General features: G+C 43.3%; 1 protein-coding gene across 4 annotated transcripts in view; it reads right to left on the minus strand.

Annotated features, from left to right (window-relative positions):
- RASA2 (RAS p21 protein activator 2) overlaps window positions 1-13,889 on the minus strand; it is a 128,144-nt gene extending 114,255 nt beyond the window's left edge. For all 4 annotated transcript variants that reach the window (XR_010840616.1, XR_010840615.1, XM_059064945.2 and 1 more), the window contains exon 1: window positions 13,668-13,889. Coding sequence is in view for 2 of the 4 variants with exons in the window: in XM_059064945.2 (XP_058920928.1) it covers window positions 13,668-13,791 (124 nt within the window). In the remaining 2 variants the exon portion in view is untranslated. The remainder of the gene's footprint in view (window positions 1-13,667) is intronic.
- Window positions 13,890-21,841: the final 7,952 nt, after the last annotated feature.

Below are 21,841 nucleotides of genomic sequence, written 5' to 3' on the forward strand. Positions count from 1 at the left end.
CATACGCTTAAAAATATAACAGTTTCAGTATTGACAAGCTTAGAATAAAAGTAAAATGCTGTTATGCCATCTAATTATAGATAAAAAGACAATCCTATATGTGTTCCTCTTTTTTTTTGGCTGCACTGTGAGGCATGTGGGATCTTACTTCCCTGACCCGGACTCAAACCCGTGTCCCCTGCAGTAAAAGTGCCAAGTCTTAACCACTGGACCGCCAGGGGAGTCCCAAGACAATCCTATGTAATGTTAACATATAAGGTCTTTCAAATTTTCATATAAGGTTTAATTTTTGCAGTAAGTTGAAAGTTGCACAAAATTCTGAAAACATACAGTACTGGTGCAAGTTAAACAAATTCATTTTGGAGACACATGAGTTTCAACGTGAGTTCCGTACTTAATGATCTGCATGTCCCTAGTCTCAACCTCCTGCATAAAAAGAGGTAATTATAATGCTTCAAGGACTACTGTGACCATTAGCTGAGGTCAAGCACTTACCACGATGCCTAGAACAGAGTAAGCACTCAGTAAATAGTAACTAGTAGTGCCCTTCCTTGGTTAGAAATTCCTAAAAATTAGCATCTGTACACAATTCCCTTCACTCAAGCCATTAGGTACTGACCAAAGATAATCTGTAATTTAACAACTAGATACACCAGAGAAGCTCACGTTTTTTTAATGAGACTTTTATTAAAGAAATAATACATTTCTACTAGAGGAAATAGATGCACAAACACCTGACCTTTCTATACCTCGGGCTGCACATCTCTAAAATGAGGGGTTTGAACTATTTCAAATGGGGGAGGGGCACAATTTGGGGTTCAGCTAACCAGAGATTTATTTTGTCTGTCTTACATAGTGTTAGGAAAAATGTAGCCAACATCTAGAAACTGGGAGAGTTAGTAATAAATAAATCCATATTTCTGGTTTCTCTTTTAATAATCAGAAAACTGGCAACGTGGTTCTGAGTAGAAACTGTAGACAGACAGCCTCTTTCGAAATCCTAACAATCCCCACCTGGCTTTAACTTCACTATGCCTGGTCTCTGTAGACTGGAGTTTGCCTTAACTAGACAATCCTATAACTAGTTAATCCTATTAACTAGTTAATCTTCTAGGTTCCCGTAGCTTTAAGATCCTAAGAGATAACACCTGAAATGTTTTAAAATGCACATGGCAACACTGATTTCAAATGTTTTTGGATATTGCTACCTGTGGCCAGTTTAATCTCATAAACACCATAAGAACTGGATATACATTTATATTAAATAGCTGTTCATCAAGAAAACTATGAATATATACTTTACCGATTATCACTACTGCTTACGTTACAACATGCCAGGCACTACATAGCAAGTCATCCAATCTTTCCACAACCACTCTGCAAGATTAGAATAACTACCATTACAAGTTTATACAAAAGGAAGCTGAGGCTCAGAGAGGTTAGGTGATTACTAGAAAAGTAGCAGAAAATCAGGTTTTCAACGTGCTACATTTTCATTTATCATTCAATCAATTTCTAGATACCTAATAAATACTTCTTATAAAGAAATCTTACACAAGACCTCTCTTGTTCATTTATCTTTACAGTTCTCAATGGAGAAAGGAAGAGAAAAACTGCCGTAATCACACATGACCTTCCAAAAGGTTTCCTATTCACCCTCTTCAGAGTATGTCAGATTGCCCCAGGTGTACAGTAACAAAAAGAGGGGGGGTACCTAAGAACCACTGAAGAGAAGAAAGTTGCATAGCTGTTATTTCGCTCTCTAGTTGTCACCTCGAAAGCACCACTGGAAAGTTATACATTTATATTTGTGATACTATTGAGGCAGAGAATGAGACACCAATAGGCATATGATGACTGCTGGAATATATCTACTAGTAAGTAGGGTTTTCCAATGCATAAATTAACATAATCAGATAACTAGATTGTCAAGCAACTTTTCTCACTCCCAATAAATGATAAATTACCTTTAAAAAATATAATCTGAGCTTCTATAATCCCACTCAACTGGTAATCTTAAAAAAAAATCAACACATTACATAATTCCTAGCAGAAATCTGGTTCTACCGAAGAACAGGCACTATGATATCAACCTGGGATCTGGAGGTTAAAGAAACAGGGAATAATAAAGTTTCACTAACACTGCACTCCTACTCCATCATGGAAATAAGGTCCTGTGCAGTCACCAGTAAAACATAAACGAGACAGCACCGGAGTGGGCAAAGGACTCCAGGAATCCAGTATAGTTTAGGTGGTTAGCCTAAACTCAGTGAGCCAAGAACTGTCTTGTGGGTATAAAACCTGAGCAACATAAAGTACAACCCTTGACACGGCATAAAGTCAAGGTTAAAGCATGAATTCCACGGCAACTCCTCAAAAATGCCCTACTAGGTAAGATGCAGCTCCTCAGTGTGAAAGTCTACAGAACATAGTTAGGGGCCAACTGTTTCACACAAGTCATGTGCATAATAATTATCATACAGTTATCTATATTGCTATCATATTAATCACCTCCGACTGAAGCTTAGGCCGGAACAAGAAGTTAGGAAACTACTGTACATGAAAAGGCAAGTTTCGCAAGGTATTGCCAGGAAACCTCCATGGGTTATAGAGAGACGTCACCAAGTTGCAGGCAGGATCTTCCTGTGGTTTGCCTTGCCCACTTCTGGTTTCAGTTTTGAACGTGTGCTGATCCCTAAGCTCCCTACAGCCCCCTTCTCAAGTAGCAAACCAAACTCTGAAGCACATACGGCAGAAATCTCTCCTAGGATAGGCCAATGGTCCCTACAGCTACAAGAAACTTAAAGGCTCCTAAGCAGACCAAGAGAGACTAGTATGGCAAGCAAATGAAAGGCCCAAAGCCAGGTGGTGACAGAACTAAGGGCTACATGGACCGGCCATATATGGGATAAGGCTACTATTTCTGATAACAGTATCCAGGAAGCCAAAATGGGACTCAATCATGATCCAGAGTTTAAAAAAAAAAAAAAAAAAAAAGTGGCACCTAGATATAAAGAAGTCGCACCCACACAGGTGCATGTATATGAGGAGTGTGTGTGTGCACGTGTGTGTTTTATTCTAAGAGAACCGTTAACATGCACAAACCCACATGAGCACAGCCAAGCAGACAGAAGAATAACATTTTTTATGAAACCCCCAAACAGTACTAAAGATAAATTTTTATAGCATTCCAACATTCTAATTTTATTGACATTAGACCATAACCAATTTAGGGATAATTATTAACTTCTTGACAACAGAAATGTACTCATCAGTTCTTCCCAATACACCAACTCACAGGCAACTTGGTAGAGAAAAGAACATAGACCTTGGCATCTTAAAGACCTTCTGAATACCTGCCCCTGCCCCTTTGAATCCTGAGCAAATAACCTTTCCATCTGCTTCTTTGCTAAAATAGGAATTAATAACAAACTTCTTCATGAAATTGGATTAAATGAAATAATTTACAAAGTATCCTAACAGAGTACCTGGAAAAGAGTAAATACTCAATAAATGTTAGTTCACTTCCCCCATCTACCAAGAAAATTTTTTTATAAAATAAAACTGTCCAGGGACTTCCCTGGTGGCACAGTGGTTAAGACTTCAAGCTCCCAATGCAGGGGCCCTGGGTTCGACCCCTGGCCAGGGAACTAGATCCCACATGCATGCCGCAACTAAGAGTTGGCACGCCACAACTAAGAAGCCCGTGTGCTGCAATTAAGGAGCCCGTGAGCCACAGCTAAGACCCAGCACAACCAAATAAATAAACATTTAATAAAATAAAAAAATAAAACTGCCCAAATTCAAAATGAAGACGTTCTGTACCACTCACACAAATGTTAACAATATATTAAGGGATCAAAATTATTCTTTTTACTATATTCCTCTGAAACAAAACACTGAATTTTTTTAAAGTCAATTTTCTGAATACAAACAATTGGTGAAAACAGGCAGAGCATATGGGAATTCACTGTATTACTGTTTTCAGTAATCACTGTATTACTTTTACACACAGTTTTGTGTGTGTGAAGTTATATCAAAATTAAAAGTTACCCAAAAAATTGACAGAAAAATTGACTTTATTTCCATGTGCACTCAAAATGTTACCCAACCTAACGTTTGGTTGCCCTTATTTTTGCAGACAGGATAGTCTTCAACAATTAGAGAAAGAGAGGCCCTCACAGAATAAGACAAATATTGTATCAAATTCACTTATACAAATAGTCATTTTTTGATAACATACCTCATACATAAATACACTCTCCAGAGAAGTAAACCTTTAGAAGGCCAATTCCCTTTGTCCACCACTGACATAACCAATGCTGTTTATCTTTTCAAACACCTTTCTGTGCATTTTTCCATATACATATACAAAAGTCACATAAAACTATACATACCACCCTAACAACCGGCTTCTTTCTTATTCAACGATACCTCTTGAAGTTCTTTCCTTTCATACTATAGATACATCTCATTCTTTTTAGCTGTTATAACATATGTATATGAACATACTACTTAGCCATCATCCTATTGATGGATACTTACATTGCCTGTTTTGTTTTACCAACAAGGTAACATTAAACATGTTTGTATACACCTCTTCTGCAACCGTGTGTTTCTGTAGGGCAGATATGTAGAAGTAGAAATGCACAGGGTATACACACTTAAATTTTTAACAGATATTGCCAAAATGCTCTCCAACACTGCTTTCCAGTTTAAATTCAAGCAACAGTGAAGAAAGTACCTGTTTCCCTAAACCCTCAGCAAATACTGAAGTCAATGAGCTCTTCTTTTTTCACAAACTGATGACTTTTTAAAATCTGTATATCCGGGCTTCCCTGGTGGTGCAGTGGTTGAGAGTCCGCCTGCCGATGCAGGGGACACGGGTCCGTGGCCCGGTCCAGGAGGATCCCACATGCCGCGGAGCAGCTGGGTCCGTGAGCCAAGACCGCTGAGCCTGCGCGTCCGGAGCCTGTGCTCCTCAACGAGAGAGGCCACAACAGTGAGAAGCCCGCGTACCGCAAAAAAAAAAAAAAAAAAAAAAAAAAAAAAAAATCTTTATTTCCTTGATTAATTTTTGTTAAACCTTTCCAGTATTTTCTTATGTTTACTGGCCTTTTGTATCTTCTTTTTTGTGGAATGCCTATTCATATCCTTTATTTTTCTAATGGCCTTTTCCTTTTTAAAATTTGGATGAACTTTTTATATACTCTGGACACTAACAAATAAGGAGTATAGATAACAGGTTAAGAGTAAGAGAGCCAGTCTGCCCACGGCTCACTCGCTGTCTGATCTTGACAAGTTACTTAGTTTAGCCTCAGTTAAACTAAGGCTCAGGTAAACTAAGGCCTCTGCGCTTCAGTTTCCTCATCTGTAAAAAGGCGGATAATAACTGTACTTATAGAGTCACTGTGAGGATTAAGTTAGTTAATATACTTAAAGTGCTTTTTTTTTTTTAACATCCTTATTGGACTTTAAGTGCTTTAAAACAGTGCCTGGCACAGTGTAAGTGTTATATAAGTGTTTTCTTTTTCCTGTAGGATTTGCTGCAAGTATCTTCTCCCAATCTATTGTTTATCTTTTAACTCCTGTTTATAGTTAAGTCTTCATTTACTTTTCCTCAAACAATTCTTCTTCCATCTCTATTCTAATATCAGAAATTATATACGTAGATGAAACAAACAAAAGACTGCTCTCACTGGATCTCATAGACAACTTCTCCTCAAGAATAAACAGAGACATCAGCCAAAGCATCTAAATTTTAAAAAAATCTTTCCGCTAAAAAGATAGCTAACTTCTTTACTGCATAAAGCATTCCCACAAATCAGTAAGACGACTGATAATCCAGCAGGGAAAAAGGCAAACCGAATAAACATCAAAAAATGGGGGAAAAAAATGGCTCTTAAAAATATGAAGAAAGGGGCTTCCCTGGTGGTGCAATGGTTAAGAATCCGCCTGCCAATGCAGGGGACAGTGTTCGAGCCCTGGTCCGGGAAGATCCCACATGCCGTGGAGCAACTAAGCCCCTGCGCCACAACTACTGAGCCTGTGCTCTAGAGCCCGTGAGCCACAACTACTGAAGCCCGCGCACCTAGAGCCCGTGCTCCCCAACAAGAGAAGACACCAGTATAAGCAGCCCACGCACTGCAACGAAGAGTAGCCCCCGCTCGCCGCAACTAGAGAAAGCCCGCTCACAGCAACAAAGACCCAACACAGCCAAAAATAAAAATAAATAAATTTATTTTAAAAAATATGAAGAAATCCTCAACCTCATTTAGAAGTGCAAATTAAAACTAAATATTAGGTGTTCCTTTTCAACTTACAGACCAGTAAAGATCAAGAAGTTTTAAAATACACACTATGGGGGTGTAAAGAAACAGGCATTCATATATTACTGCTGGGAGCATAAACTGTTACAGTTTCTATGAAAAGCAATTTGCCACTGTCCTTTGAACATAAAAATGCACATACCACTCAATTCATCAATTTAACATCTAGGAATTTATCCTACAGACACATGCATTCATATGAAAAATAAAATACCTACAAAATTATTTATTGCAGTAATGTTTGTGATAGCAAAGACTAGAAATAATCTAAATGTCCAGTCCAGGGGACTGGCTAAATAAACTGTGGTATATAGAGATGATGAAATTTTATGCAGCTGTTAAAAAAGTGAGGCAGTTCCCCCTACCTCCCTCCCTTCCCGCCATATATATATACACACATTTATTTATGAAAAATCATCAAGCTACTATTAAGTGTAAAAAGGCAAGATGCAAACTGTGTATATTTTGTTGTGATATGTATATTGGTGAGACAGATATTAATACTCATACATTTAAGTATAAATGCTTAAATAATCTCTGTATGGATACAAAAGAAATTAATTGGTAATGCTTGCTTCTGAAGAGGGACTGGCTAGGGGAATAAAAGAAGTGAGAAAAATTAACTTTTTAATGTATACCCTTATGTACCTTTTGAATTTTGTACCAAGTATGTGTACTATCTAATCAAATGAACAAATAAACCTTTAAAAATAATCAAATGGGGCTTCCCTGGTGGCGCAGCGGTTGAGAATCCGCCTGCCGATGCAGGGGACACTGGTTCGTGCCCCGGTCCGGGAAGATCCCATGTGCCGCAGAGCGGCTGGGCCCGTGAGCCGCGGCCGCTGAGCCTGCGCGTCCGTGCTCCGCAACGGGAGAGGCCACAACAGTGAGAGGCCTGCATACCACAAAATAATAATAATAATAATAATAATCAAATGAAAACCTCCCTGTGATCACACCAAACTTTCTACTGGTACCCTTTATTCTTTTTTTGTTTTTTTTTGGTTTTTGTTTTTGCCATGCCACGCGGCATGCAGGATCTTCTCCGATCAGGGATCGAACCCGCGCCCCCTACATTGGGAGCGCAGAGTCTTAACCACTGGACCGCCAGGGAAGTCGCTGGTACCCTTTAAATGGTCATGCACAGCAGGTTGCTAACATTCAGTTGGTTGGTGGCTAGTCTGTTCAATGGGCAGAAGCAGAGGCTCACCATCCTAGCTACCCATTAACAAACCCTGTGGAATGTTTCAAACCTACAGGTGGCCAGGTACCACCCCAGAAATTCTGATTTAGTAGGTCTGGAGTAAAGCCTGGGCATCAGAATTTTTTAAGTTCACAGGTGACACTGATGAGCAGTGAAAACAGCTGAGTTAGAGCCTAACAAAAAAAGGTAAACATCCAGGCTCAGTCTCCACCTAGATTACAACCACAGTTTCATCATTAACCCTAACTACTTCACAAAGTTCTTAAAACGGAACAGCTGAGAGTATGTAGCTGGCACAGTGAAAATCTATTACTACTTCTGGATATTATCATTAGATAGGCAGTGTAATCTTCATATATTAAACACAGTACTTTTGCAACACTCATACTAATGAGTTCATCCTATGAAGCATTTTAGCAAAAACTTTGACAGTAGTGGACTAGTGCCCAAAAGGCCATTCACTGTGTGACAGTGGAGTCTCTGAGTGTCAACTTCTTCATTTGTAAAATGAGGGGACTGAAAAAGATATGTTCTCTACCTTCCAGCTCTAAACTTTTATAATTCTCTAAGAACACAGGTGTCTAAAAGCAACTATTGCTTTAGGATAAACTAGTAAGAACCTTTTTCATCTCATTCACTGCTTAGGCCCATTTCACAGTCCAGTAGGTTGGTGCCCTGACACACATTCAGATATGCATTGTGTACTGCTGAATAAAGTAATGGTCACAAAAAAAAAAAAAAAAAAAAAAAAAAAACTTGTTAGGATTCAAACAATCTTATCTAATAAATCTTAGTGCATATTACACACAATAAGTATACTAAACACATTTAAGTATTAAAATAAAAGCATCCAATGGACTGTCTTAAAGTATTAATAAATGTTTCAAGTTAAAAGGCAACACTCAAAGACTCAGTGCTGGATGGGAGGTTAAAGACCACAACCAAACACTTCATTTTACAAGTAAGAAAACAGAAGCTCAGCAAAGTTAAAGAATGTGCCCAAAGTCATTCTGTCATTAATGATATTCTTAGAAGTAAGCTCACTGTAACAAATTTGTCAAGTACTGTTCATTCATGTTTGCATGTCTATTGGTATAGCCTTATAAAGTATATTATTTTAGCTAGGGATTTTGGTGAAAATAATGACATACAAAACTAAAGATGTATTGTAGAAATTTCTTAATATACATAAAAAGTTTCTTAATTTACATTAATTGATTACTATACAACAAAACTGATAGCAGCACTCAAAAGCAAACAGAATTTCATTAGTCGATAAAACATAATCTGCTATTATTGTCAAATAATTTCACAAAGCACATTAGCAAGAAATAGAATTAGCATCTATGATTAAAGGATAAAACGATAGTTTTATTTCAGCTACGTTAGTTCCACAGTCTCTTAAGAGTCTATTCAAAGAGTTCTAAGTTAAAAAAGAAAAATTCTATGAACTCATTGAGGTTTACCTCCTGTCTTCCTCAGAGCAAATGATTAGCAGACTGCTCTGTGAACTTTTACAAAGAACCCTTTTCTCTCATTTCAATCCATCTGAAAGATGGATTCTTCCTCCATCTTAAATAACTAAACATCTCATTTCAAATTTCTGACAATAATGAGTTCTTAGCATGAACAAACCCTTTTTTAATCTCTATTAATTTATTAAATAACATCTCATTTCAAATGTCTGATAATAATGAATTCTCAGCATGAATAAACTCTTTTTAATCTCTCCCTCTCAATTCGATTGCATTGGTCAATAAAATGTTTTGATTTATATTTTATTACCAAAAAATTGAAACCTCCCATGACAAATAAAAATATTTAATGTGTAAAGTGGGATTATTAGATTTTTCTTTTACAGGCTCAGGACCAATTAGTAACAATATTCATGGAATACAGTCAGGTAGTAATATTCAATCCCCTAATAATAAGCAATCAGAGCATTTAGATAAATTTAATCCTTTTCCTAATAAGGCAACTTTGGCATCAATTCAAACCTAAGCTCAGCTGGAACTGTGATTTTGAAAGGGATGAACTTCCTGCCACAGACCCACGTAGTTTTTTTTTAATAATACTACCATCTTCTAGCTTGTTTAGCTATAAAATTTACAGAACACTTTCACATATAGTACGTATCTCAAATCCTCCTCAGGATAACATAGTGAGAGGTAAGACATTTTCTAAAGGCCTATTTTATTCTAGGCACCATGCTGACACCTGGACATTAAAAAAAAAAAAAAAAAAAAAAAACAAGAATGAATTCTACCTTGGGAGAACTCACAGTCTAATGGGGGAAATAAATGATTTCTATACAATGTGTTACAAGGAAATCAACAACAATTTGTGATTCCCCAGCAGTACAAAGGCCTAACACATTCTCTCCAGGAATAAGACTAGCAGTGTCCCACAAAAAAGGCTTTGGTCAGGAGATCACAGGGAGCAGGCTTTTGAAGGATGATTAGGAGTTCCCTGACATAAATATGGGGTGGAAGAAAGGAGAAGACACTCCCAAGCAGAGGGAACAACATGTACAAAATGGCTAGTGATGAGGCGTTATTCCCATTTCAAAGGTGAGGAAGATAAGCTCAAAGGTAAGTGAGCTGCTTAAAGGCACATGAATCATAATTAACAATGTATGAAACAGAATTCAAGTCTCCTGATTTTAATCAGCTTTGTACACCAGGAGATGCCAGCACATGTTGGACCAGAACATAAAATAAAGTTTTTAGCTACTACTTTATTACACCTTCCTAAGAGATGGCCCATATCTGATTCAGTTCCTGGGGGGATGAAGAGAATGATCGGGGAGGAGATTTATTTAATCCTCAAATCAAGGCTGTGAGATAGAGGTGTTTTAACTACCCCCATTTTACACACAAGAACAGAGAGACACATAGAGGTTAACAAAAGTCAGAAATTAAGTGAAGAATCAAACACAGGTGACTAACCTGACCAAGCCTCTAAACTCAAGCACTTAACCATATCCCACGGATCCTACACAGGGAGACCACATGACTTCTGGGACATAGCGTGGTCCCACAGATCTCGTACTGTAGCACACATCTCAACATTCACACAAATCCTCATTGGCTCCCTTATCAATCTGGTCTCCCTTGAGCAGGTCAACCCATGCATAAGGTGGTCTGGGCTCTTTGAGCAACATTTTTACAACATGATTTAACTGGATGAGAGCAAACTTAACAAAAAGCAGTAACCAAAAAGGAGGACATGACAAAATAACAGCATGAAGCCTGAAAGTATAAAGGAGAAAGCCCCAACCCCCATCTTTCACTTGTGTATGGGTTTTTTAGGGGGATGGGGCCAATGTCAAAGTGCTTCAAGAGGACTAACATACCGGCCACTCACTGCACAGGAGTTCAGACCAAAGGATGCAGTCTGGAGTACAACCTTGCTTTCCTTGATCAAAGGTTCATACAACTCTAAGACATCCAAAAACTAAACCTGGCTCTTGCATATTAATATTTGGAGCTGCCATGGTTTCCTACTGCACTGATATGACCTCAAGGAATTAGGGGTCCGCACATAAGCTCAAATACTGTAGCAACACTGGATTAGCTAATGTCAGTTGATTGTTTGAAAGTGACCACAAAATGTCATTTCACCTTGTGAAGTATACAGGCTCACTTTCAGACCTATGAATCTATAATTCCCCAAGTCAAAGGCTCTCAATCAGCAGTTGGAATCTGCCAGCACATCTCCAGGCTGGTGGGCACATCAGGCTTTCCTCTGAGGTCTCTCTCCCAGCATGGTGAAAAAGAAAGCTGACACAGTTACCCACACCCCCAAGCTGCTTAATATCTGCACAGTCAGAACCGCTATCATCCCATTTCTGTAACTTTAGCACCTGCTAATAATGACACTTCCAGCCCACCAGCCCCCAACCTGCAAAACCCACATGTCAGTTTCAGGGAAACAGAAAACAGCATCTCTTCACAGAGTTCTGAAGGTCAACCAACTCTAGATTACACCAGCTAAAAGAAGGGCAAAGAAACGGAGAGGGAGATGGGGAGAAGCTTCGTATATAAGTTTCCTAATACGTTTTTTCTATGAAACAGACACTCCATGACCTGAGCTATAAGCTGAGCAATTCAAAAAGCCAGAAGCTGACTGCGATAACAGATGTAATACTTCGACTATGGTTAAAGAGGTAATATCATTCCCAGCAACTGGATGTTCAATCTCCAAGTCTGGGTAGTGGGGTTGCTCTCCCATAGAAACAAAGTTGAGTTTTTTTATTTGTAGGCCCAAGTTTCACTCAACAGTGGTATCACTTACTATGCTATCTTTGCCATGGAGCAGGTGAAAGTGCAGGGCAGCTAATTCCTTCTGGAAACAGCCCAACCCTAACTCTCGATTCCAAGATATGTGTATATGTAGTTCCATGGTACAATCCACAGCTTTGTAAATCAGCGAGGCTCCAATAGACACTGCCTAGCATCAAGTGACACTAAAATATAAAGCAGTGAAAATATGAAAAATCAGATCAGTGGGGGGTGCTCTGGCCCATTCATTTATAGTTCTCCCAAATATTAAATTAGATATATGCAAATATTAAGCATAAGATTTAATGTGAATACTGAAAAGATTTTATACCCTAGTAGGTTGTGTTGGGATCTTAGATATAGACAAGATCTCCTTCTCTGGTGTCATTTTTCCAGGTTTTTAGAACTGTACTCTCTTAAGAACCCCAGCACTACTTCTGGAAATAAAAAGGTGAGAGAATTTAACATGTCTGCTTCTGAGGTTTAATAAAATCCCGAATACTTGAAAGTGGGATCAACTTGAAAAAGCAAGTAGGGAAATCCAACCTCACTTAATAATATCACTATTCAAAAAGAGGAAAATTTTACATCCTGTGCAAGAACGAGCATTGTTAACTATTTTAATGCAATTCGATTTTCTTCATACAAAGTAAAAAGTACTCCTCATGACTAAGGGCTATTTACATGAAACATGAAGTATGTAACATGTTTCCAATCTGAGGATACTGAATCAAGAAAGCAAAGCTAATTTTCAACCAGAGCAAAAATAAACTGTATTGACATATCCTACAAACAGCCAAAAAAAAAAAGTGTTTCCTCTGAATAAACTACAGTGCTGTGAAAAAACTGGCAATCTGACGCCAAAGGGTCATTTTTTAAAAAAAATAAATGTCCAAATGACTGAATTCAAATGGTCTGTCTACAGTAATGCTCAGGGCCTCTGAGCAAAAAGGTAAAGGCAACTAGGATGGCTGGCTCACTCACGAAAGTAACAATTAAAGGCATAAGAAAGAAAGGAATTAAGTGGGTTAAGTGCGGGCTGGATGACTGTTTTGAGACCTGCTCACAGGAAGCCACTACATCCTGCCTGAAGTCCCTGTCAGTCACGCTGTCTCTCGATTCAAGTCCCCGCCGCAGCGAGGTGGGGCAAGTACAGGTGTCCGGCCCCAGCCCCTCCCGGAGCGTCACTCGCGAGCACCCGTGTGGCGGCCACTCGAGTCCCAGGGCGGCCCGTTTCCCCAGCCCTGGGCGCCTTTTCCACCCTCGCCTCGGCTCGTGAACCCAGAAAACAGGCAGCCCCCTCCCCTCGGGCCAGCCCCAGTTCCCCTCCCTCCTCCTCCTCCTCCTCCTCCTCCTCCGGCCGCGCCTCCCAGTAATTACCGCCCGGCTCCCACCGCGGGGCCACTCCAGACGCCAGCAGCCGCCCGCAGGCCTGCGTAGGAGGGCAGCCGGAAGCTCCTCACGCCCCCGGCTCACGCCCCCGGCCGCAGCCCGGGCCGCGTCCAGGCCGCGCCTCAAAGCCGAGCCCCTCACGCCGGCGCTGCCCCCGCACTCCCCCTCCCCGTCCCGGCAAATTCCTGGCTCTCCACTCGCTCCAGACTGGGGCAGCCTCAGCCCACGCCGCCCCGTCCGGGAGACGCCTCCCTCAACACACCCCTCTTCCAGCCTCCCCGGGCCGGCCCTCCCCGCGCGCCTCGCCCGGCCCCCGCCCAGGCCCCTCTCGGCCCCGGGGTCCCAGCACAGCTCGGCGCCGCCACCCCCACGCGCCCGCCGCCCCCTCCGTTCCGCGGCCGCCGGCGGCGCCGCCGCCGCCGCCGCCGGGTGGGTTCCCTCACCCCGGCCCCCGCTTACAGATTTTGCCCCGCAGGCTCTGCAGCACTCGGACCTCGCGACTGTCCTCGTCCCCGGCCTCCGGCTCTGCCGTCGCAGTCGCCGCATCGGAAGAAGCCGCAGCAGCAGGCGCCGCCGCCGCCATGGTGCCGCCCAGCCTGTACCGGAGCCTCGCCGCCTGCGTAGCGGGGCGAGGCGGAGCCCAGCCGCGGCCTCCGCTAGGGCGAGCCGCACGCCTGGCCCCGCCCCCAGGACCGTGGCCGGGCTCGCCCCGCCCCGCTCCGACCTGCCCCCGCCCCACCAGGGGCCCCGCAGTCGCCGCCCCCGCTCCCCCGAACCCGGGCAGCCAGGCGCGAACCCCCCTCTTGGCTTTCCTCCTCTTGGCCCCGTCAAAGCCCAGGCTCTGGCCAAGTGTGGCTCCGAGTCGTGGCTATGAGCAGCCTCAAAACCCCACTGAGAAAACACCGGCCCTCCCTAGATTGCCCAAATCCTCCTGGGAATTACTCCCCCCACCCGCCGTCCGCGGATTTCCACATCTAAAGCTCAAGGGAACTCCCTGTGGGAAGAAAAGAGAATGGAATTTGACAGTGGCGTGGACCTCCAAACTACCTTATTCAGAAGGAGCCTAGGTGCCTTAGAGACTCCCCCAGTAATGTCCACATGCCCTCACCCTCAAGCCAGACGCCACACACACACAGATTCTTACTTTTAAGTCAGAACACTGTTCGTTCCCAAAAAGCTGGTTCAAAAAAAGGTCCCTCCCCCCAATCTCAACCTGAGTGCAGCGCCGGGAGACCCTCCCATAGAGAAATGTTGAAGCCTCTACCACCGCTTGGGTACTTGGGAAACAGAGCAAAGAAGGGTCGGGTCGCATCTCCCATCCATCCCACCCCACCCCACCCCCCGCCCATAAGTGAGCTTGTTGAAAAGTTGATTGACACTAGGAAATTCGTAAATCTTTGACTAGTTCGTTAGCTTTTTTTTCAAGGGAACTTTTTGCAGTGAGTAAACTGCATGAATAATACCCTGGTATGTAAGGAGGAAGATGATTTCCTAGTCTTGAGGTTAACTGCAATGCCCTAAGAAGGAAGAAACTGTGACTTAATAGGGCAGCGTAGTTGTTTTCTAGGGAAACAATAGGAATCAGTCTGTCAACAAATATTTTTTGAGGGTCAGACTTAACAAATGATAGCTTCAGAGACTGCACAACGTCAAGGTGAAGACAGCCCCAGCTCTCCAGCAGCTCAGTCTGGGAGGGGACACAGAGAAGAGGAGAGGCACTGGGAGAAAAGAACTAACATGATTAAACTGAGGAGTCAGGGAAGGCCTTCCTGGGAAACGTACTGCAGTAGGAGCTGAAGACAAAGTGGGAGAGGCAGAAAGGGGCCAAGGAGCGAAGCCGCTTGGGCAAAGGCTGGACAGCCAGAGAGAATGGCCTTGGTATGTGTCTGTGGCCAAGGAGTGACGCTACCAATTCTGCGTGCGTTGCCAGTGACCCCTATGTGATTTTTACACATGTTGGAGAAAGTGAACCTACCTCCTCCTGTATGAATGGTTTGCTGTCGTTTCAAAAATAGGTCCGAAGCTTAATTCCCTACCTTCGTTTCCAAATCTGAGTTCACAGCCATATTCTGTTATCTGGGCTAGAAACTTTGACTCTTTTTTGAATCCTTTGTCCCCATACAGTTTTCAGTTGCCACATCCTTCTGACTCTGCCGAAATCTCTCCTCTCTCTTCCTTCCTTTCCATTCCCTGTCATTGTCCTTATTAAAACCATCCTCACCTGAGTAGTGTCAACATGTCATAGTGTTTTGTGTGTGTTTTGTTTTCAAAAAGAAGGAGCTTATGAGACTGACTTGGGTCAGAGCCTAATGCTATCACTTTTATATGTGTGATGTTTGGGCAAGTTGTGCAGTCTTTCTGAACCTGGTTTTAAACCGTAAAATGGGAATTCTGTACTTACTCTTCCTTCCTCAAAGGGTGATTCTCAGGATTAAATCATTCTTGAGAGTGTGTGTGAAGCATCTAGTGGAATGCGGGGCAGGTAGCAGGATTAACTCAGTAAAGATCACCTCCTGCTCTTGACTGGAACTCTTAGAACAGGTCTCCCGTCCCTCTCCTTCCTCCTACACATCACTTAAGCTTTCAAAAGCAAAAACTGGGGTTTGTCACTTGTCTGCTCAAAAAAGCATCAATGGCTTCATTCATCCCTTAAGCCCGCAGCAAGCTACACAGTACAGGTCATGAACAGTACTAGAAATGACAAAGAGTAAAGTTCACATTCCTCGGGTGAGCTTTCAGGGCTGGTCCTGGACCCAGCCTACCTGACTCCTCTTATCTCTGGCCACACTGAGCCACTTTTCCCACCAGCCGGATTCTGTTAGGAGGGCCCTTCCTCCTCCCGGACCAAATGCTGCCCCATCCATCTCTCTTTTTTCTCACAGACAGAGGTTCTGATCTGTACTTGTTTATGGCATTGATCACTTTCTGCCTGGTGTTATGTTACCTGTGTACTCGTTTATCTCTTCATCTAGATTCATTTTTTTAAAACTCTTCCAATAAATATCTGTTGAATGAATGATTTGAATCCTATTAGCTCACTTCCTCTCCTCTGCAGACTTGAAATTTTCCTGTTTGGGAAATTCTGATTTGTATTTATTATTCATTTTCATACCTGTCCAAATGGTTAAAACAGGAACGGGAAACCTTAATAACAACCTATAATTTAAAACTAAAAGCTAGTTTTTAAAGGTTTCTTCCTTTCTTTAAATTAACATCTGTACAGATTCTCCTAATTTCCTTTCTTTTCACTAGCTTAACCCCAGGTCCATAACTCTATCACTAAATTGTTTGAAAACAGTTTTACATGAAGTGTAAAATTACACATTTTTCCTCCCAGGCAGCCTTCCTGTTGCAGATTTCAGAATTACCATACTCTTTCACTAAAACTCAGAAACTTCATTTTTTCTTCATCCAAAATCATTCCTAATTACTCTAATTCTGAATAAATGGTTAAGGACATTAATATTCTGATCTGCTTTGCAGAGATTTTTAGCAGAGTCAATGTTTCCTTAATGTAAGATATTTGGGAAATAAGGTTTTGTAAAGACCGAAAAGATTTACTCACTATGACAAAAAGGCTGTTGCATCCCCCTCCCTTAATCGCCCTTGCATTGTGTTTTAAATTCAACTAGAGTTCCTCTCATTTCTTCATGATGTTTAGTAACTGGAACAATATTGCATCATACACAAACTTGCCCTTCACTTCCTTCCTCAAATTATTAATGAATGTGTTTAAAGGCCCTCACTCCTATCTCTACCCCCTCCATTCACTACTTTGTCTTTTCCTATTTCTTCACCAGTTGTTCAGTCTTTCACCATAACTTGGCTGGCTTCATGGTGGCCAAGGTAGGGAAACTCTTAATAAAAATATGTCCCGCAGCTAGAAACTAATCCCAGAATGTGTCAGTTATACAGCGTTGTTTTGAATCAACAATAGCACACACCAACCTATAACTTGGCACTGTAAAGGACTATCTCCTGGCCCTGAGTTATTTATTCGCCTTCTTCCTGGTGAGTCAGGGGAAGAGAAATGTGCTTGCTTTTCAATATTTAAATGTAGATCATCTCCATAGGGCTTTACACACATGAAGCAGAACTGATGGGGAGGCAAGTTCCTTCGGTCATTGATGACTTGGTTTCCCACTCATCTTATTAGAGTACTGTTCATATCTCGAGCATTACACACTCAGTTACATTGTACAGGTAGCCTCTACATCCAATCACCATTTTTCTTTTTGATAAGTTAGGGTGGTGGAAGATGAGGTAAGACCTTAGATATTCAGAATCCTTTGCAGAATATTCAAAATGTACTTTTTTTTTTTTTTTGGCTGTGTTGGGTCTTCGTTGCTGCACTCGTGCTTCCTCTAGTTGCAGAGAGCGGGGGCTACTCTTCGTTGCAGTGCGAGGGCTTCTCCTGCTGCGGAGCACAGGCTCCAGGTGCGCAGGCCTCAGTAGTGGCGGCACGAGGGCTCTAGAGCGCAGGCTCAGTAGTTGTGGCTCGCAGGCTTAGTTGCTCCGCGGCATGTGGGATCTTCCCGGACCAGGGCTCGAACCCACGTCCTCTGCATTGGCAGGTGGATTCCTAACCACTGCGCCACCTGGGAAATCCCTCAAAAGGTACTTTTAACTGTTCACCTCAAGATCAAACAGAGCCATAACAGGGATGTCTTCAAAAATACTCATACGTTTTTATCCTAAAGCCTCCAGCTCCTCCATTAAAAATATTTTCAAATTTGCTCAATTCCTGGAACAGGACATTGAAAGCCTGAATGTTGGAGCATGGGACGGTCTCTGCCCTTAGGCCTGCCTGACTTCAGTTGTTTCTCAGCCTCCCTCCTTTTGCACTGCGATGGGATGTCCTCTACGCCACCACCGCACTCTTCTTGTTATTTTAGACTGATGCACTAATCGGTCTGAAAAGAAAACTGGCAAGTTGGACAGCCATGCACTTGTTTCAACTTCTACTCTGTACTCAAGAAATTTCTGTATTTTTCTGGTCAGAGTTGTCCATTCGTCATGAACCCTGGAGACATGCTCCATCCAGCTGGCAAGAACCAGACCAGGGCCCACCTGATTTTCATGCTCTGAAGGCATAGCTAAGGTCTTCTGAGGCCAAGAACCCCATCACTTGCCTGGTTGGTACACATTTGAGTTTGTACCTTCAGCGGTCATCAAGAGAGGATGGGGCTAGAGACCCACCTGGCTGTACTCATGGCAGGTTGGAGATAAATGTCATCCCCCACCCCGTTCCCTCCCCAGGGCCAAGGGAGAATAATGGAGTGGTGCTTGGATAGATGACGCCCTTGAGTTTTTCCAGGCTCTGAAGGAGGAGAAAAGGAGACTTGGATGGAACTAGAAAGGAGTTGGCTACAGAGTGGCCCAGAACCTCCTCAGCAGCAAAAGTCAGTGGTGGGGAAAACATCCATAAGGAGAGAGATTCTATAACACAAGCCCAAGAGCAACCTCTCTGAAAAGTATCACTATCTTCTGGCGAAACACAGAAACGAATAGGGCCCTGTATTGAGCACTTACTTGTACCAGTCTCTTCACACGGACCCATACGCGTTGATACTATGGTTGTATATTGTTGCTTTTTTTGTTGTAGTTATTCTATGTCTCTGAGCACAGAAAGGTTTAAAAAGTCCCCCAGGTCAGACAGCTAGTAAATAGGCTACCTGGGATGGGGAACGGATGCAATTCTGACTACAGTGCACACTCCCAATCTCGCCACTCCAGTGCCATCCCAGGAGGATCTGCCTACCACCGGGCAGTTTTCCCAGCCGTAAAAGGATGGGAGAGCCCAGTTCTGAAAGGCAGTCAGTCGTTCCTGATGGTGAGAGGAACTTCTGAGCAGCTTGCCTGGTATTCTGGAGGTGCAAAAGCTGTTTGGGTGCTTAGCCCCCCAATGCAGCAACACCGGCTCCAGAAAAGAACCATAGGAGAATCTTATTTGAACAAAGAAGGGAACAGGTTGCTCCTAGAGACAAAAAGGACTCCAGAAAGAGGGGGCCTGACTGGGAGGTCGGAGCCAGCAATTCCCGCACTCGCCGTTTGGTTACATAAGCAGGATTCTGTGGGTACAAAACGGTTTTATTTCTGGCTCCATGTCCTTTTCTCCCTGCTCTGCGACTACTTCTGTCCCAGCCCTCGGTGAAGTCTCATACAGGTTACGCCGCTTGTCCCGTCACTGTTAGTTACCGAAAATGTCTCATGACAGTAATTTAACTGTCTAGTCCAGACTAATCATCAAAACTTCTCACTTCAAAGATAAGCCTTCTCCTCTGTCCAGATTTAGACCTGTCCCCGGCTGGAGGGTTTACAGGAGGAGGGCAGGATGACGTCGACTTCTTGCCTTTCTTTTCTGGGCTTCTTCTGCACCCAGTGAGGTTGCTGACACCTCACGTGGGGAATGATACCGTCTTAGACGACCTTCCGGGCACGACGTGGCATCGCTGCTCTCTGAGTCTGAGGAAGCTCGCGGCTGCCTTTCTTTCATGGATCACATAGGTGGGTTTCCTGGAGATTCTCTGTTCTGAATCTCAACTCCAGCCATGTCACCTCCAGCCAGCAGCTGATAACTCCAAACATTTGGCCCCTAGATTTCCTCAGCCCACCCCTCTGCTGGGTCACTCCTCCGTCTGGCACCTTCCACTTTGGATGAAGCTCTTTAAGTGATGTCTCCAGTCAATCCCTCCCGGGAATCCTGCGCCCTCTCAGTGGACGGGAAGCTGCCTCCCACTCTACCTTGTTCCTGCTCCCTCCTTCTCTCTCGCTTTTGCTCTGCTGTTCTGCTACCTTAGGGCAGTAGCCTCAGCTTCTTGCCTTTAGATTTCTCAGGTCTGTCACACTCCAGGGACACCCCAGGTGCAACGAGGAGTCCCTTGGAGGTCACTTTCACTTGTCTTGATAAGAAACGCCCTCTTTGCCTTTGCCCACAAGACGGGCATGGAGAAGTGCCATAGCACAGTGACAGCTCTTTCTGGAAGACTTTTCCACCCTCTTCCTGTTATAGGCCCGAGTGAAAGATGGCTAAAGCCGGCCCATGGCATGGCTCCCCGCGACTCCTGCAGATCCTGCATAGGAGGTCTGGCCTCTCATATTACGATGTGAGTACCGTCCTGTCACACCAGGAAAGTGAGACGGGAAAGGCGAATCATGGCACCCATCACACCCAGACCACAGAAGAAAATGATGGACCGTAAAGGAGACTGGCTGGGGAAGGCCTCCCAGCTGTTGGGAGGGAATGGTCCGGAGACCCTCTCTGACTTCCTGAGAGGAGGATAGTCCAAAAGGGTGAGGCACAAGGGGTGATGAGCTTGAGGGCACTAGAATCCTGAGATGGACCCAGGAAGGCATCATACCCCAGCCTGCTCCTGCAAACTGCACACAGCAGGGGAAGGATGCTCCCTTCAGGGGGCCCTGGGTCCAGGGGACTCTCAGCCCCAGGGCACATAGAGTGTCTGAATCTGAATAACTGGCTGCTCCTGGGGAAAGTAGAGTGATGGCCTGCTAGTGTATATCTTCCAGGGAGACCGGAGAGGCCTACAAAGCTGCATGAAGGGAGAGTGAAGGTTAGATGACCTGAACCCAGGAGATGAATTTGCCGAGGGCTCACTCTCCAGGACTGGAGGAGGAATGCTTACTCAGTCAAAAAAAGCACTGAACCTTGATAACTACAAGCATCTATATCTAACTTGTCAAGTAAAAAAACACCTATTCTTTCAAAACACTTTTTCTTTAGATATCATTTTAGGCTTATATATACCCTTTACCTAATTCTCTAAATGTTAACATTTTAAAATATTTACTTTGTGGTCTTGCCATTTCTCTCTCTCTCTCTCTCTCTCCCCCCCTCCCTCCACCCATTCCTGAAACCATTCCAGAGTATGTGGTACCTCTACCATAAATCCTTCCATGTATATACCCTAAAGAAAAAAGAGTTCTCTTATGTGACCTAGAGCAATGATCAAAATCAGGAAATTGGGCTTCCCTGGTGGCGCAGTGGTTGAGAATCTGCCTGCTAATGCACAGGACATGGGTTCGAGCCCTGGTCTGGGAGGATCCCACATGCCGCGGAGCAACTAGGCCCGTGAGCCACAACTACTGAGCCTGCGCGTCTGGAGCCTGTGCTCCGCAACAAGAGAGGCCGCGACAGTGAGAGGCCCGCGCACCGCGATGAAGAGTGGCCCTCGCTTGCCACAACTAGAGAAAGCCCTCGCACGGAAACGAAGACCCAACACAGCAAAAATTAATAAATAAATAAATTTAAAACAAAAAAACAAAAAAACACTTAAAAAAAAATCAGGAAATTAACAGTGATACCATATAGTAGGTAATCTACAGGCTTTATCCAAATGTCACCAACTGTCCCAATAACGAGCTTTACACAAAAAGAAAATCCCAGATCATGAGTTGCAGTCAGCTGTTATACATCTTTAACCTGGGACAGGTCTTCAGTTTTTCCTTGTCTTTCACAAGCTTGACGTTTTTGATCAGCACAGGCCGGTTATTTTGCAGACTATCCCCCAGTGTGTGTTGTGCATTTTTGGTAGGAATACTACGTAAGCAATGCTGAGTTCTTCTCAGTACATCTTTTCAGGAAGCTCCTGGTGACCATCTATCCCATTACTGAT

Source organism: Kogia breviceps, chromosome 5 (genome assembly GCF_026419965.1).
Source record: "Kogia breviceps isolate mKogBre1 chromosome 5, mKogBre1 haplotype 1, whole genome shotgun sequence".
NCBI classification, from domain to species: Eukaryota; Metazoa; Chordata; class Mammalia; order Artiodactyla; family Physeteridae; genus Kogia; species Kogia breviceps.